General features: G+C 47.0%; 1 protein-coding gene and 1 pseudogene across 9 annotated transcripts in view; both read left to right on the top strand.

Annotated features, from left to right (window-relative positions):
- Nucleotides 1–2,507, top strand: part of PALD1 (phosphatase domain containing paladin 1) — a 112,193-nt gene extending 109,686 nt beyond the window's left edge. For all 8 annotated transcript variants that reach the window (XM_030941442.1, XM_030941443.1, XM_030941444.1 and 5 more), the window contains one exon: nt 614–2,507. In XM_030941442.1, coding sequence (XP_030797302.1) covers nt 614–766 — 153 coding nt within the window. In that variant the 3' untranslated portion in view covers nt 767–2,507. The remainder of the gene's footprint in view (nt 1–613) is intronic.
- LOC104661984 lies at nt 1,312–2,507 on the top strand (annotated as a pseudogene). Its single transcript, XR_747914.2, has one exon. The product of XR_747914.2 is annotated as an uncharacterized LOC104661984 (transcript).
- Nucleotides 2,508–17,352: the final 14,845 nt, after the last annotated feature.

The following is a 17,352-nucleotide window of genomic DNA, read 5'->3' as shown; positions in this document are numbered from 1 at the left end:
TCAGGGGACCTCAGCCCCTCTCTCCTGCGGATGAGTGGAGGGTGGCAGTGAGAGCAGCCCCAGAGCCAGAGCGGGACAGACCCATTCCTTTGTTCTAAGTGGAGGCTGCACCCTCCCCATCCCCAAGATGGTGGAGAAAGAAGGGGACTGGTTGTGGCTGGTTTGAGTCTGGCGCCAGGGTCTGGGCTGCTGGGCGGCAGGCCTGAGTGTCCAGGGGAGCCACCTGGGGCAGAGGCCATAGCCTTACTTGCCCCTGCATCCGTGTTCCTCCTCCAGCCCTCTCTGCAGGTCCACTCCTGGGCGTCCATGCAGGAGCATCGAGCTACATAGGGCCCAGCGTGTGCCTGGCCTCCCTCGCTGCTCTCTGCATGGAGCATTCACTGTCTGCCCAGTACTTTCTGTACGTGTAGAGTCCTCCTCGAGGTAGTTCTGTGAGGTAGAGCCTTTTTCTTGCTATGAGGAAACTGAGGCCCAGAGAAGTTAACAGAAGTCAAGGTGCAAACTTGTTCAGGTCACCAAGTTCACGGGCCACAGGCTCATCTTCAGAACTCAGTGGCCTGAGTGGCATCCTCCCTTCCCTGAAACACTGCCCCTGCCTCTGCTCTCTTCCCAGGTGGCATCGAAGGCTGGCATCTACGAGATCCTCAACGAGCTGGGTTTCCCTGAGCTGGAGAGCGGGGAGGACCAGCCCTTCTCCAGGCTGCGCTACCGGTGGCAGGAGCAGAGCTGCAGCCTCGAGCCCTCCGCCCCCGAGGACTTGCTGTAGGGGGACTTACTCCCTGTCCCCCACCCGTAGGGCCCCACGCGGACCTGGGGTGTCTGAGGTGCTCTTGGCTGGGAGTGCCCTGAGGGGTGCTGGTCTTGAGGAAATGATTCCCCCACTTCCTGGAGAGACTGGGCGGAGTTGGGAGTCTTTTTAGAAAGAACTTTTTATAGGACAGGGAGACAGCACAGCCATCCCTTGCAAACCACCAAGGTGTGTGGCTGACCTCCAGGGAGGAGCACTCACTGGAGTGCTCACAAGGTGCACACTGTTGTGTGCACCTGCAAACAGGCTGGCGTTTGGCCTCCAAGGAGCTCACTCCCCCAGTTGCCAGACACTGTGGATCTCTTTGTCCTCTTCTCCCTGCTCTCAGATTGGCCTGGCAGCCCCTGGCACAGAGCAGACCTGTCCACTGGTAGCTCCCCACTTCCTTACTCCTGCTGCTCTGCCATTGCCGCTCCCCTTCTTGCTGCCCAAGCACTGCCCTTGGGCGTCTGGCAGCCTGAGGTGGGTGGAGGGACAGTGTTCTGGATAGACCTATTATGTGAAAGGCAGCTTCACCCAGTTTTCTGGACTCTCATGCCCCCATCTCCAACCTGGGAGACTTCAGGAAGGACACCTACCTGGCCTGGTGGGGCTGGCAGGATGGTGGAGGTTTCTCAAGGAGCTGGAGACCTTGGGGAGCCCCTCTTGGGGAAGAAAGAGCTTCCAGGATGCGGACGCAGCACAGTGGAAGAGGCCTGCTCCACTTGACTGGGAACTTGGGCAGGAGGCACAGAGGAAGCCAAGGCCTGGAGCTGCAGGTCCCCCGGCACCTCTCCCTGTCCCAGCAGCCCAGGATGGCCTGGTGCCCCCACCTGATGCAGCAGGAGCCCCAAGGAGTGCTGACCGAGGACGGTTGCTGGGGTGGTCCTCATGGACAGTGAGGTGTGCAGGGGTGCACTGAGGGTGGTGGGAGGGGATCACCTGGGTTCCAGGTTGTCTTTGCTGAGCGTCTTTGAGCCTGCCTCCCAGTGGAAGCAGAAAAGGCCAGACCCTGCTGAGTTAGAGGCTGCTGGGATCCACTCTGTCAACACAGCGGGAGGGCTGCTGGCAACAGGTGGTAGAGAAGTGCCATGTTTGAGTTGAGTCTTGTAGCTCTTCCAGCTGGGGACTGGTGCTTGCTGAAACCCAGGAGCTGAACAGTGAGGAGGCTGTCCACCTTGCTTGGTTCACTGGGACCAGGAAAGCCTGTCTTTGGTTAGGATCGTGTACTTCTGCAGGAAAAAAAGAAAAAAAAAAAAAAAGGATGTGCCATTGGTCATGAGGTTTGAAAAGAGGAGGAGGCTGAAGTTGTTCCTGTTTACCCAGTATTGGAAAATATTTGACCCCCTTGGCTGAATTCTTTTGCAGAACTACTGTATGTCTGTTCATTACCTTTTCAGGTTTATTGTTTTTATTTTTGCATGAATTGAAAGTTTTAATTTCTTTGCAGATAAGGTCTAGATGCGGAGTCAGAGATGGTACTGAATGGGGAGGGATCATTTGTATTCTCATGGTTGGCTCTGGCTTTCAGCTGAACTGGGACCACTGGCTGATCACATCACCTCTCTGCCTCAGTTTCCCCATATCTGTAAAATGGGAGAATAATACTTGCCTACCTACCTCACAGGGGTGTTGTGAGGATTCATTTGTGATTTTTTTTTTTTTTTTTTTTTTTTTGTACAGAGCTTTTAAGCTTTAAAAACAGCTAAATGTGAGTGCACCTGGCTGCTAACGCGTCTCTAGTGTCAGACATTCTGGAACTGGTACAACAGGCTGGGGTCCTTGCCCCTTCAGAGTAAGGGTGGGCGGGCAGAGTGGGTCAAGAGCACCTGTTCTTGGCACTTCCAGCTCTAGAGTGGTCGGGTTTTTGCAGACACGCATTCCCAGTTATGCCTCACCCTCTTAAACTGGATGTCAGACTGAGCTCCTCCTTGAAGAAAGCAAAGGAACCGGTGGATTCTTGCTAATGTATGAAGGACTACTGCATCTAGGGAAACCGTATAGAGCAAAGTGGAACTGGGGGCCTGTGAAGAAATGTGGATCTCAGCCTCCACTTTCTCCGCTAACCCCTGTGGGCCCCACTGGACCCCTTCGGGCGCCTGGTTGATTGAACACACCTCACCCCTGGTTGAACGCTGGCATTTAAAGAGGCAGTGGGGAGGGTGGGGTAGAGAGAGCACTGACTCCAGGCCTCTCCCCCCGCGCTTGCAGGGTTAGGGGAACAAGGTTGTAGTTCTGAGGTCAGCTAGGGTGGGCAGAATGGAACCCAGAGCCCCCACCGCCCCTAGGGTTGGTGCTTTCCTCAGACTAGGAGAGAAGGCCCCGGGGATTCTTGCCCAGCCCAGCAGGGTATGGAATTTGTCTTCTCTGGGTCCTAGAATGCTCTGTGTGGCTTCCACACACCAGTGTAGAGCTGTGTACACTGGGGTGGGGGAGGGGGCGGGAGTGGGGTGGCTCTGCAGTTCTCTCCCTGGGATGTGGGGAGGGGCTGGGTGGAGACACAGGAGTGAGTGGGTGTGCCTGTGTGTGTCCCCAAGTTGCCCTGGGCCTGCTCTAGCCTGTGGGAGGGCGCTTAGCAATGACATGAATGGCACTGACCCACATTTCAGTAGCTCCTGCTGGCCAGCATCGTCTCAGCCCTCTTGTTAAATGAGTGAACCCAGCCCAGCAAAGGAGCAATCAGCAGTTAGGGAGCCTGCCAAATAGGAGACAGCATTTGCAAACCATCCATCTGATAAGGGGTTAATATCCCAAATCCATAGGAAACCCAAACAATAGTAAAAAAGCAAGTAACTCAAAAGAACACACACAAATGACCCACAGGCATGTGAAAGAAATGTTCAGTATCACTAATCACCAGGGAAAGGCCAGTGGAAACCACCTCACACCTGTTAGGATGGCTGTAGGAAAAGACGGAAGAGAAGTGTTGGCGAGGATGTGGAGACAGGTAACCCTCACACCCTGTTGGTGGCATTGTCAGTTAGTACACACGTTCTGGAAGACACTGGGGGGGTTCCTCAGAAAACCAAAAATAGGACTATGTATGATCCAGCCATCCCACTCCTGGGTATACCTGCAAAGAAAATGGAATCTGTGTTAGAGAGGTGTCTGCACCCCATGTTCACTGCAGCGTTATTCACAGTAGCCAAGACATGGGACCAGTGTGTCCATCAGTGGATGAATGGATAAAGAAAATGTGGTCTGTATACAATGGGATACTATTCTGCCTTTGAAAAGGAAATCCTGGCCAGGCGCAATGGCTCATGCCTATAATCCCAGCACTTCGGGAGGCCGAGGTGAGTGGATCACTTGAGGTCAGGAGTTTGAGAGCAACCTGCTCAATATGGTGAAACCCCGTCTCCACTTAAAATACAAAAATTAGCCAGATGTGGTGGGCGCCTGTAATCCCAGCTACTCAGGAGGCTGAGGCAGGAGAATCGCTTGAACCCGGGAGGTGGAGGTTGCAGTGAGCTGAGATTGCGCCATTGTACTCCAGCCTGGACCATGGAGCAAAACTCAGTCTCAAAAAAAAAAAAGAAAAAGAAATCCTGTCATTTGTGACAACACGAGTGAACCTGGGGAACACTATCCTAAGTGAAATAAGCCAGGCACAAAAAGACAAATAAATCACGTGATCCCATATGTGGAGTCTAAAAAAAATCCAACTCAGAGTAAAATGGTGGTTACCAGAGGCTGGGGTGGAATGGGGTGAGGTTGGGGAGATGTTGGTCAAAGATCACAACATTTCAGTTAAGAGTAAGATCGAGGGATCTATTGTATATCATGTTTCCTACAGTTGATAACAGTGTTGTATATTTGAAATTTGCTGAGAGTAGATTTGAAGTGTTCTCGTAACTTGGTAGCTATGTGTCACCAAATGATAAGTGTGAGGTAAGGCGCATGTTAAATATCCTGACTTAGCCACTTCACAATGTGTATATATATCACAAGACATCCTTTTATATACCATAAACATACACAACTTTTACTTAGCTCATTTTAAGAAAGTACCATTGAGTCTGATATTTCCTCTGTGTTAATCTAAACTAGCAATTTTTTTTTTTTTGAGACGAAGTCTTTTTTTTGTTTTGTTTTGTTTTGAGACGGAGTCTCGCTTTGTCACCCAGGCTGGAGTGCAGTGGCACGATCTCGGCTCACTGCAAGCTCCACCTCCTGGGTTCACGCCATTCTCCTGCCTCAGCCTCCGAGTAGCTGGGACTACAGGCACCCGCCACCACGCCCGGCTAATTTTTTGTATTTTTAGTAGAGACAGGGTTTCACCGTGTTAGCCAGGATGATCTCCATCTCCTGACCTCGTGATCCGTCCACCTCGGCCTCCCAAAGTGCTGGGATTACAGGGGTGAGCCACCGCGCCTGGCCTGAGACGAAGTCTTTTTCTGTCGCCCAGGCTGGAGTCCAGTGGCGCGATCTCGGCTCACTGCAACCTTCACCTCCTGGGTTCAAGCGATTCTCCTGCCTCAGCCTCCCAAGTAGATGGGATTTTAGACACGCACCACCACACCCAGCTAACTTTTGTATTTTTAATAGAGACAAGGTTTCGCCACGTTGGCCAGACTGGTCTCAAACTCCTGAACTCAGGTGATCCACCTGCCTCGGCCTCCCAAAGTGCTGGGATTACAGGCATCAGCCACTGTGCCCGGCCACTCGTGATGTTTTGTTACATCCTTTGTTATGTCTCTTTCTTAAATACCAGTACATATTGCTGAATTATAATCATAAAAAATGAATTAATACACATCTAACCTTTAGGACAGTGCCTGACAGTGCCTGTGAGTACACAATCAGTTTTAGCTGACTTTGCCCAGTCTCTCTCTCCAAGCCCTGTGAGTGCTCAGAAGGAGTCCCCCATTGACCTAAACTTGTGGTCACTGTCATGTGGCATCCTCACTGCTTCCAGGGTTTCAGACAACCCTGACCCCACCCCCACCCCCATTTCAGGTGGGCACCTGGGTGGCTGCGCGGTGTCAGGTGGGATGAGACTGTGCCTACTTTCAACCAAGGATTTGCGCAGGTCCCTGTTTGAGCCTCCACCCTGTCTTCCCTGCTGCCCTGGTGGAGACCCGGTACCCCAGCTAGCAGCCTTGATATGCCTGGCTCCCACTCCCTTAAGACATGTTCTTTTCTGGAAGCCCCTCAATCTTCTGGGGGTCCTGTCACACCAGTTTGCCCAGACTAGGCGGGCATCAGCTGGGTCCACCCGGGACACACACCCCTGAGTGTGGTGTTGAGTGCCCTTAGTGTTCTGTGTATAAGGGGACTTGTGCAAGGGGGAGGTCTGTGCATATGGGCTGTGGGCAGTGATGCAGCAGATCACTGCAAAATTGGGCATTTACACAAACTAGGCACCATGCCAGGCACCATGGAGCTGTGGACAGGGACAGCCTGCCTTCCAGGAGCTGGTGGCATTGTAGGGACAAGAGAGAATGAACAAATCATTTTCGCCAGGTGTCGTGAGAGCTAGGGCAGGGCAGGGTTTGGAGAACAGTGGCAGTGTGATAGGCCAGAACCAGCCAGGACCCCACTTCCCTCTCTTCCAGAGTTTCTAGAACAAGGAACCAGCGATGCTGTGGACCGAGGGGGAGCTGGGGGGCCTTTGGTGTCGGGTGGGACCACCACACTCTGAAACCATATAGCACTGAAGGTCTGAGCTCTTCTCAATCTCTGCACCTTCCCTCCCATCCTTTAGCCAGTCTTCAGATCTGGCCAGACCCTGAGAAGGGCCCATCCACAAGAGGCCTTTGGTTTCTCTACTTGTCACAAGAACTGGTTTTGGATGAACAGGAAGAATGAAGCTGCCCACCGGCCATCGCCTGCCTGGTTCTTTCCTGTGGTGTTCAGTAAAGAAACCTCAAACTGTATCTGCAGAATTGGCACACATGTATTGTAACTGGTTTTCTCTTACAAAAAGCTGTTCATCTTTTATTCACCCAAGTACAGTGTAACCATCCACTAGTTGTGAAAATTCAGCCAGTATCTTTATCTCCCTCCCTGTTCTCACTCCTACTCCCTGGGCTGTGGTTTTAAAAGGTATCATTGTGACCCATGCAGCCCCGTGGGTGTTTGGGCCTTTCTCCTCTCTGCACTGTCCCTGGCTGTGTGGCATCCCCGCCTGCTTCTCTGGCCACCTAATACTATGTGCTACACACACCCCTTTCTGCTCAGCCAGCAAGCGTGGTTTCACATCCATCCACACAGTGAAGTAGTTCAAAAGAGCTTGGGTAAATCATACTGCCTCTCTGACACACGATGTCCTCAACTGTAAGTGGGATTAAAATGCTTATTTTGGGCCAGATGTGGTGGCTCGTGCCTGTAATCCCAGCACTTTGGGAGGCCGAGGTGTTTGAATCACCTACGGTCAAGAGTTCAAGGCCAGCCTGGACAACATGGTGAAACCCTATCTCTACTAAAACTACAAAAATTAGCTGGGCATGCTGGTGGGTGCGTGTAATCCCTGCTACTCAGGAGGCTGAGGCAGGAGAATCACTTGAACCTGGGAGGCAGAGGTTGCAGTGAGCGAAGATCATGCCACTGCACTCCAGCCTGGGAGACAGAGTGAGACTCCATCTCAAAAAAAAAGAAAGAAGAAAGAAATAAAAAGGAGAGAGAGAGAGAGAGACAGAAAGAAAGAAAGGAAGGAAGGAAGGAAGGAAGCAAGGAAGAAAGAGAAAGGGAAAGAAAGAAGGAAGGAAGGAAGAAAGAAGAAAGAAAGAAAAAGAAAGAAAGAAAAGAAGAAAGGGAGGGCGGGAGGGAGGAAGGAAGGAAGGAAACGAAAGGAAAGAAAAAGAAAAAGAAAGAAAGAAAATGCTTATTTTGTAGGGTAAGTGGAAGGATCAGAGTTTATAGCCGTGAAGTTCCTATTGCTGAGCCTTACGCACAGCAGGTGCTCACTGCAGAAATGGTCCTGTTCTGTAGAGTATGTTATTAGGAGTCCTGGAGCAGAAGAGTCCATCTGAGGAGTATCTGAGTTAGTGGTATGGAAGTGACATTACTCATGAGTGATGGCAGGGGTCAGGGGCAGAGGGCACCACTGGCTCTCAGAATGCAGCACCTCAGCTCAGGTCTGGCATTAGAGGAGCCAGTAAGAGGGATGAAGGCATTTCTTAGTATTTCTTGGGGGAAGCCATGCAGAATTATCTAATGATGAGAGCAGAGGTGGGGTTGGTGGGCCAGGGAGAGTCACTGGGAAGGTTAACTTGGTGGTTTCCCAGAGGAAGCCAACAGCAGAACACTTGGCACATCGGCCCTGGGAGAGTGTAGCAGGCATTTCCATAAATGTGTTGCAGTTGGGTTAGGGCAGACGGCCTGGCTTCCGGAAAACCTGCCTCCTTTGCATTGCCCAGGACAGCAGGTTTGGGACAGGAAGCTCCAGAGTGACTTTAATTCTAGAGCTTGCTGGGGACCTTGGCCAGTCACTGCCTTCTCTGGGTGGTGTCCCCTTCCTTTGCAATAGCAGACTGATCCTTGCCCCTCTTGCTTCTAGGCAGCCCAAGGGAAAAGGAGAAAGAGCACTTCTCCCTCTCCACCTTGGCCTAAAGGAGGGCAGGGCAGATGGCAGGGTCTGTTGGGCACTGACTGTGTGCTGAGGCCTGCGCTAAGTTCTTTACACACAACATTGAAAACGGGCTAATTCCATCAGGTCTACCTACCCTGCTTGCTTTGGCTTGCTGCTTTGATTCTCCCCCTCCCAAGCTTTTTCTATGAAGCTGAAGGCTGTGGTAGCTGAAGGCCTCGCCGCTGAACACTGGAACTTAACCGTCACTGGCTACTTTATAGATAACATTCCTAGGTCACCATGGTAATGTTCACTTCAGTTGTTTTTCAGGAACTTGGCCAGCGCCTGTCCAGTTCAAACTAGCTGAGACCCCGATCCTTCACCCGAGACTGCCCAAGTGCCCAAGAGGTGGCCTTTTGATGTCAGAGGGCTGACAACTCCACCCTCAGATCATGCAAATGCTGCCATTTTTTTTTTTTTTTTTTTTTTTTTGAGGCGGAGTCTCGCTCTGTCGCCCGGACTGGAGTGCAGTGGCCGGATCTCAGCTCACTGCAAGCTCCGTCTCCCGGGTTTACACCATTCTCCTGCCTCAGCCTCCCGAGGAGCTGGGACTACAGGCGCCCGCCACCTCGCCCAGCTAGTTTTTGTATTTTTTTTAGTAGAGACGGGGTTTCACCGTGTTAGCCAGGATGGTCTCGATCTCCTGACCTCGTGATCCGCCCGTCTCGGCCTCCCAAAGTGCTGGGATTACAGGCTTGAGCCACCGCGCCCGGCCTATGCTGCCATTTTTGTTACATGCACCCTATGAAGTGCCATGAAGCCTGACTACCCTTGCTCAGGAGGAACCTGTGACTTCATTTTTTCCCAATGCCAATCACTTTTCCCTGTGATTTAGAACATCCCACTTCCCCTACCTGTAAATATCCATAACCCTTATCCTCAGGGGTCGGGTGGGGGTGGTTTTCAGAGCTGTTCTCTCACCTCCTCATGTATTGCCCTTGCAAATAAATCTTTCTCTTTTGCAAAACCCATGTCATCATGGTTTATTCACTGCGCAGAGGCAGAATGAACCTGGACCTGGCCAATCTTGCAATTTTTGTATTTTTAGTAGAGGCAGTTTTCACTATGTTGGCCAGGCTGGTCTCGAACTCCTGACCTCAAATGCTCCATCCAGCTCAGCCTCCCAAAGTGCTGAGATTACAGGCATATGCCACTGCACCCAGCCCATTTGATGAGTTTTTGCAAATGCATACACCTGTGTAATTCAAACCTCTAGCAAGATATATAGACTTGCATTGGGGTTTTTAATGTTAAAACTTATAACAATACTTCAAATAATAATGTCTTCCAACACAAATCTTTGTGCAGGTAATAATTAGACCCCTTTGGGTGACATGTTACAGAAAATAGCCCCAGCTAGCTGAAGCAAAGAGGAAGAGTGTAAAAAATATGACTGCCGGGCGTGGTGGCTCACACCTGTAATCCCAGCACTTTGAGAGGCTGAGGTGGGTGGAATCACGAGGTCAGGAGTTCAAGACCAACCTGGCCAAGATGGTGAAACCCTGTCTCTACTAAAAACATAAAAATTAGTGCCAGGCACCTGTAATCCCAGCTACTTGGGACGCTAAGACAGGAGAATTGCTTGAACCTGGGCAGCAGAGTTGCAGTGAGCTGAGATTGCACCACTGCACTCCAACCTGGGTGAAAGAGAGAGACTCTTATCTCAAAAAATATGTATATATATAAATATATATGTGTAAATATATATATAAATATGTATAAAATATATATGAATATATATGTAAATATATATAAAATGTATATGAATATATACGTAAATATATAAAAAATATATGAATATATATGTAAATATATATAAATATATATATGAATATATATGTAAATACATATATATATAAAACCAGTAGAGGACCCTGGCAGGAATGCAGCAGGGACTGGGACTAGGAGGCTGCCCGGGGAGTCCTGGAAGCTCCCTCTGTGTCCTCCATAGGGGTGCACCACTCACTTCTCCCCTCAGGACAACCTGCTGCTGCTGCAGAGAGAACAGTTGGACCACCTTCCAGCAACTGCACCTCTGTATGCAACACAGTGTTCGTGCCAAGGCCCTGGTCCCCCATCTAGCACACTCCACCCACAGGCTGCTGACTGAGCAGGGCAGGGATATAGAGCTGGCTGTGTCTGCCCCTCCATCCTGCAGCCTGGCTGGGAGCCTTCCCATTGTTCTGGCCGAGGGTTGCCCAGAGCTACCCTGCAGTGTCAGGCTTGTGTCTACTGAGGAAGGATGAAGTTCATACACATTTGGAAAGGAGAGCTTTATTTCTCATAAAGGGTTGCTGCCTGCTGGGTGGTCATTCTGACAGGCCAGGAAACGTAGCCTCTGGCCAGAAGCCAGAAACAGACACTTCGAAGGTGGGGAGAATAAGACAGGGATTTATGCTGAACAGGGTGTCCAGATACACATATTCAACAGGTTATAGGAGCAGCAATGAATATTCACAAAGGGGAGGCAAGGGCATTCGTAGTAGGGTAACATGTATGTAACATGTGTCCCGGATTCACTTTGGGGTGGAGACCTAACATTTAAATGTATTACAGTTAGTCCCTCTACATTAAAAAGGGAAGCAGAGGACATGAAGGCCCTCTGGGTGCAGCTTCTGTAGACTGGCCAGAACCACTCTGTGGTCAGTGGCTTTTTTTTTTTTTTTTTATCAGGAAAGAATGCTTAGTGGTTGCTGTGTCAAGCTGCAAAAGGGGAGGGGCTGTGTTAGGCAGTTGGTTGGTTCCAGTGTGAAGCAGTGGTTTCTGTTTAACCCTTACAGAAGAAAACCTAATGGTTAGCGAGGGAGGGGGCATAATGAGGCCTGTCCAACCTCATGTTCCATCATGGCCGGGAATTCAATTTTTAAGGTTTCTTAGGGGTCCCCTAGGCCAAGAGGTGGTCCATTTGGTCAGTTGAGGGGCTTAGTATTTTATTTTATTTCTCTGGCTCTTCTTTGCCTCTCTCTTTTTGTGGGTATTAGACCCACACTGTGGTCTGAGGGCCCTTCCTGCTGCCTTCCATTTCCTCCTTTGTTCTTCACAGGTGTTTTCTTGCACAGACCTGAACAACCCACCCTCCACCTTGTCTCAACCTCTCTGGGCACCTGCTTTGTCTCTGAAGGCCAGCACTGCTGTGACACTGCTTGGTGAAAATGACCACCCTGGTTTCTAGCTTCACATGGTACAGTTCCAGCAGACTAAGAGCTGGTTCTTGCCCTGCCCTTCTATGCCATCTCAAGAGAGGGGGCAGTCCTGTCCACAATGGTGGCCATGGGTCAGGGAACTGTTGCTTAATCTTCCCTGTGGATGGAGGAGGCTGTAGCCATCTGAGTTCGTGCCTCCAAATCTGTGGATGGAAGTACAAACCTCTGGTTACCTCCTAAATAAAGGGAAGCTTCATTTTGAAGGCTTTCCACATGTACCTTCAGTTTGTCGTTTAGAAATGCCCTGTTTCAGAGTCTCAGCTATCAGTGAGTGGGCATGCTCATTCCCAGCCTTGCTAGCACTGCCCACAGTTTTATGACTCAGAATAGAATCTCGTATTTGTTTAATTGTATTTCTTTTTAACTAATAGTGAAGTTGGATTTTTTTTTTTATGTGTATTGGCCTTTTTGTTTTTCTTTTATGGATTGTTTATGTCCTTTGCCGACTTTTTCGTTTAGGCGTTTGTTTCCCTCCCTCCCTCCCTCCCTTCCTTCCTTCCTTCCTTCCTTCCTTCCTTCCTTCCTTCCTTCCTTCCTTCCTTCCTTCCTTCCTTCCTCCTCTTTCTTTCTTTCTTTCTTTCTCTCTCTCTCTCTCTCTCTCTCTCTCTTTCTTTCTTTCTTTCCTTCTCTCTTTCTTTCTTTCTTTCTTTCTTTCTTTCTTTCTTTCTTTTCCTTCCTTTCTTTCTCTTTCTTCTTTTTCTTTCTCTTTCTCCTTTCTTGCTTGCTTGCTTTCCTTCCTTTCTCTCTCTTTCTCTTTCTCTCTCTCTCTTTCTTTCTCTCTCTCTCTCTCCCCCTCCCTCCCTCCCTTCCTTCCTTCCTTCTTTTTTCTTTCTCTTTCTTCTTTCTTTCTCCTTTCTTGCTTGCTTGCTTTCCTTCCTCTCTCTCTCTTTCTTTCTTTCGTTCGTTCATTCATTCTTTCTTTCTCCCTTTCTCCCTTTTTCTTTCTTTTCTTTTTCTTTTTTAAATTCTGTGCTGCTTCTGGGACACAGTCTTCCTTTGTCACCCAGGCTAGAGTGCAGTGGTGCAATCATAACTCACTGCACCCCCAAACTCCTAGGCTCAAGTGATCCTCCCACCTCAGCCTCCAGAGTAGCTGGAACTATAGGCACATGCCACCATGCTCAGCTATTTTTTGAATTTTTTTTTTTTAGAGATGGGATCTCACTGTATTGGCCAGGCTTGTCTCGAACTTCTGGGCTCAAGTGATTCTCCCACCTCAGTCTCCCTGTAAGTGTTGGGATTACAGGGTGAGCCACCACACTTGACCCCTTTCCTATTGATTTGTTAAGATGGTAACTCTATCATATAATGTTGCCTTTATTTTTTAGCTTTAAAATACCATTAGATACACATGCTCTCTCAGAGCCTGTCCTCTCCATTCCTGTGTGTCTCAGTTTATGCTGGAACTGACCTAGTTTCAGATCAGTAAACTTTGCTTATTTTATGATGTGCTTTATTAGATTACTTACTTTGTCAAGCATTATATCTGGGTTCTTTTACAGTCATCATCTCGTCCAAGCCTCCAACAACACCACAAGGTGTTATTTTACAGCTAGAGGTACGCGTGTCTGATGCCAAACCCTTGCTCATTTCAGGGCTGGATATGGGAATCCTCTCTGCCATTTTCGATGACAGGTTGGGGGCAAAGAAAGGTGGATCCTGGAAGAGTGCCCAGGCTGGGGTGATTCGGGGAGGAGACTGAGGGGAAAGCATGATGACTTTGAAAGCCCTCCGTCAAATTCTTGTGGTTCTCTGACTTGATGTTATTTAAATCGCTGTGTACTTTCAAGAGGTTCCCCTCAACAGCCACAAGAATGGGAAATGGCTTGTGTCCTCTGAGTCACTTTGGTAGATTATCTACGGGCCTGTTGAGTTTCACTTTGCACCCCTTCTTGGCTATTCTTTCCTTTTCCCACATCTGCCCACCTCACCATCAACAAACCTGCACAGTGTCTTTGCCCTTCAAAAGTAATTGTCATTCTTTCTTTTAACTAATTGACGGCATCTAAGCTGAATTACACACTCATGGCCTTTCACAGTTTATGAAAGTATCCATTTCCCCATTCCCGCTTTAACATTTGAGGTTGCCAATCCTTTTAATTTTTGCCAATCTGATAAGAAAAAAGTCTTTTATTTTTATCTTAACTTGACTTTTCCAGATCAGTAACGAGGTTGGAACATCCTTTCATATGTTTACTGGCCGTTTGAATTTATTCTGTTATGTATATGCCCATTTTTTACTAGGTTGTCTTTTTTTAATTACCAGGCATGAAATTTTAGTATAATTTGTTTTGTGGGTAAGTAGATAGATATACAGTCAGTTCTTTCTCCCAGTTTGTCTCAGGTCTTGTAACGTTTTTAGTGTGTTTTGTCATAGAGAAGTTGTTAAATTTATACATGGTGTATTTTGTGACTTGTGTTAAGTAGGCACGTAGTCAAATTAAAGAAATTTTCTTTTATTCCTGGTTTGCAGATTTAAAAAAATTATAAATGGATTTTTAATTTTAAAAATGTTTTCTTGACATCTATTGAGGTGGTGATATATTTTCTCCTTTAATATGTTAATTTTTAAAAGTACATTAGCAGATTTTTCAATGTTGACTAAAGCTTTGCATTCTTCCCTACCCATGGTTATAGATCTCTTTCCTGTTTTCTTTGAATATTTCTACGGTGTTGTCTTTTATGTTTAATGCTTTAATTCATCTGGAATAATTTTTTGTGAATGACATGAGATAGTGAATTTTTTTTTCCGAAATGGATATCCAGTTGGCCCAAATTTATTATTATTTGTTATTATTATTTTAGAGATGGGATCTTGCCATGTTGCTCAGGCTGGTGTCGACCTCTTGGCCTCAAGCAATTCTCCTGCCTCAGCCTCCCAAGTAGCTGTGACCACAGGCACGTGCCACTGCACCAGGCTGGCCTACGTTATTTATGGAGTAGCCACATTTTCCTACTACTGGAACTACGGTTTTCATCATATGTGAAGTAAGCACTTATACCTGAGTCCATAGAGTAGACACAGGGTTGTTGTTGCTCCTGGCCTCCATTCATCCTTCTGGTAACCATGTCTGATTTTTCCCATCCCCAGGAGAACAAGAATTAAGGCTTGAGCCAATTTGTGCATCTCATTGTCCTGGCACTGCCATTGGCCCAGGGCTGACCATGTGCTTCAGCCAGCCAATTACACCCAATCAGAGCTTATCCCTGGCATTTGTCTGAGTGACTGGAATAGTCTTAACTATTCTTGTGGAACTTAAAGGGAGAGGCCAGACATGGCTGCAGTTGTCATACAGCCACAAGGTGAAAACAAATATGAAAATGAAACCAACACACCAAGGCCAATGGAATTGAGCTGAGGCAACTGATGTTACCCTTAAGCTTCCATATCCTATCATGTCTAGAGCCAGGTTACCCCTATGCCCACAAAACTTTTAACCCACAACCCAGATCCCTTTGTGAGCTGGGTTGGGTTTTCTGTCATTGCAAGGGAGACGTCTTCTATATCTGTACTCTGTTCTCTCCATTGATTTTTTGGAGGTCTTTTCAAGTTCTTGCTCTTTCTTCCTTCCTCCTCCTGTCTCCCATCCTCATTCTCTCCTTCTTTCATTCATTCTTTCTTTTTCATTCTTCTATACTTCTGGAGTGTTCTAGTGTACTTTCATTTCCAAATGGATTTTAGAACCAACATATGGGCTTCTATTTAAAAATCTCATCTTGGTATTTTGATTGAAATTACATTTAATTTATTGACTAATTTAGGAAGAATGGGCACTTTTATAATATTGTGTGTTCTCATTAAAGAATAGGTTTTTTCCTATGTTTATTAAGGTTTCTTTTGTGTCTTTTAATAATAAAAGTTATTAATACTCCTCTTTTAAGTCATACCTATTTCTCATGAAATTTATTACTCATTTATTTTTTGAAATTATGTTTTTTCTTTCTTTTTTTGAAACGGAATCTGGCTCTGTCACCCAGGCTGGAGTGCGGTGGCATGAGCTTGGCTCACTGCAAGCTCTGCCTCCTGGGTTCACGCCATTCTCCTGCCTCAGCCTCCCGAGTAGCTGGGACTACAGGCGCCCACCAGCACGCCCGGCTAATTTTTTTTTTTTGTATTTTTAGTAGAGACAGGGTTTCACCACGTTAGCCAGGATGGTCTCGATCTCCTGACCTCGTGATCCGCCCACCTTGGCCTCCCAAAGTGCTGAGATTACAGGCGTGAGCCACCGCGCCCGGCCGAAATTATGTCTTTTTTCTATTACAGTTTCTGATTGACTAATTAATGTTCATGTAGGAAAAAATAAATATTTCTCTTTGTTTGAATTTGGCCATATTCTTGAACTCACTTAATAATTAAATTTTTAAAAACTTGTCTTGGGTTTTGAAGATAGATGATGATATTATCTGCAAATAATAACTATTTAATTTCTTTCTAATATTTATAATTAGTATTTCCTTTTCTTGTATTTTGTTATAAAGGCCAGACCTTCCTGTACCATATTTGGAATAGTGACCATTCTTATACTTTCTATGTCTAATGGGAATATTTCACCACTAAATGTAATTTTTGATCTAGGTTTCAAGTAGGCACATAGTCAAAGAAATTTTCTTTTATTCCTGGTTTGCAGATTTTAAAAAATTATAAATGGATTTTTAATTTTAAAAGTGTTTTCTTGACATCTATTGAGTTGGTCATATATTTTCTCCTTTAATATGTTAATTTTAAAAAGTACATTAGCAGATTTTTCAATGTTGACTAAAGCTTTGCATTCTTTTTTTTTTTTTTTTTTTTTTTTTTTGAGATGGAGTCTTGCTTTGTTACCCAGGCTGGAGTGCAGTGGCATGATCTTGACTCACTGCAACCTCCACCTCCTGGGTTAAAACTATTTTCCTGCCTCAGCCTCCCTAGTAGCTGGGACTGCAGGTGTCTCACACCTGGTTAATTTTTGTATTTTTAGTAGAAACAGGGTTTCACCGTATTAGCCAGGCTGGTCTCAAACTCCTGACCTCAGGTGATCTGCCCGCCTCAGCCTCCCAAAGTGTTGGGATTATAGGTGTGAGCCACCGTGCCTGGCCTACATTCTTAAATGCTGAGATCCTAACCCAGCAGTGCTAGAGGAATTAAAGACACACACACAGAAATATAGAAGTGTGAAGTGGGGAATCAGGGGTCTCACAGCCTTTAGAGCTGAGAGCCCCGAACAGAGATTTACCCACATATTTATCAACGGCAAACCAGTCATTAGCATTGTTTCTATAGATGTTAAATTAACTAAAAGTATCCCTTATGGCAATTGAAGGGATGGGCCATATTAAAGGAATAGGTTGGACTTAGTTAACTGCAGCAGGAACATGCCCTTAAGACACAGATCGCTCATGCTAATTGTTTGTGGCTTAAGAATGCCTTTAAGCGGTTTTCCGCCCTGGGCGGGCCAGGTGTTCCTTGCCCTCATTCCCCTAAACCCACAACCTTCCAGCGTGGGCATTAGGGCCATTATGAACATGTTACAGTGCTGCAGAGATTTTGTTTATGGCCAGTCTTGGGGCCAGTTTCTGGCCAGATTTTCGGGGGCTTGCTCCCAACACTTAAATATTTATTACTTGGTCATGGTGTTTTCTTCTATCATATTGCTGAAACTGAATTTCTAATATTTTATTTAGGATATTTGCGACTATGTTTATGAGTGTTTTTTTCACCATGTTATCCTTTTGAATTTTGTTGTCAGGGTTATGATAGCTTTATACAGGTGTTAGGTGGTTTTGTCTTTTTCGATATTTTGGAATAGTTC

The sequence above is a fragment of the Rhinopithecus roxellana genome, chromosome 11 (assembly GCF_007565055.1).
Source record: "Rhinopithecus roxellana isolate Shanxi Qingling chromosome 11, ASM756505v1, whole genome shotgun sequence".
Classification (NCBI taxonomy): domain Eukaryota; kingdom Metazoa; phylum Chordata; class Mammalia; order Primates; family Cercopithecidae; genus Rhinopithecus; species Rhinopithecus roxellana.
The sequence above is the reverse complement of the archived record's forward strand: the minus strand, read 5'-3'. Positions and strand labels throughout refer to the sequence as shown.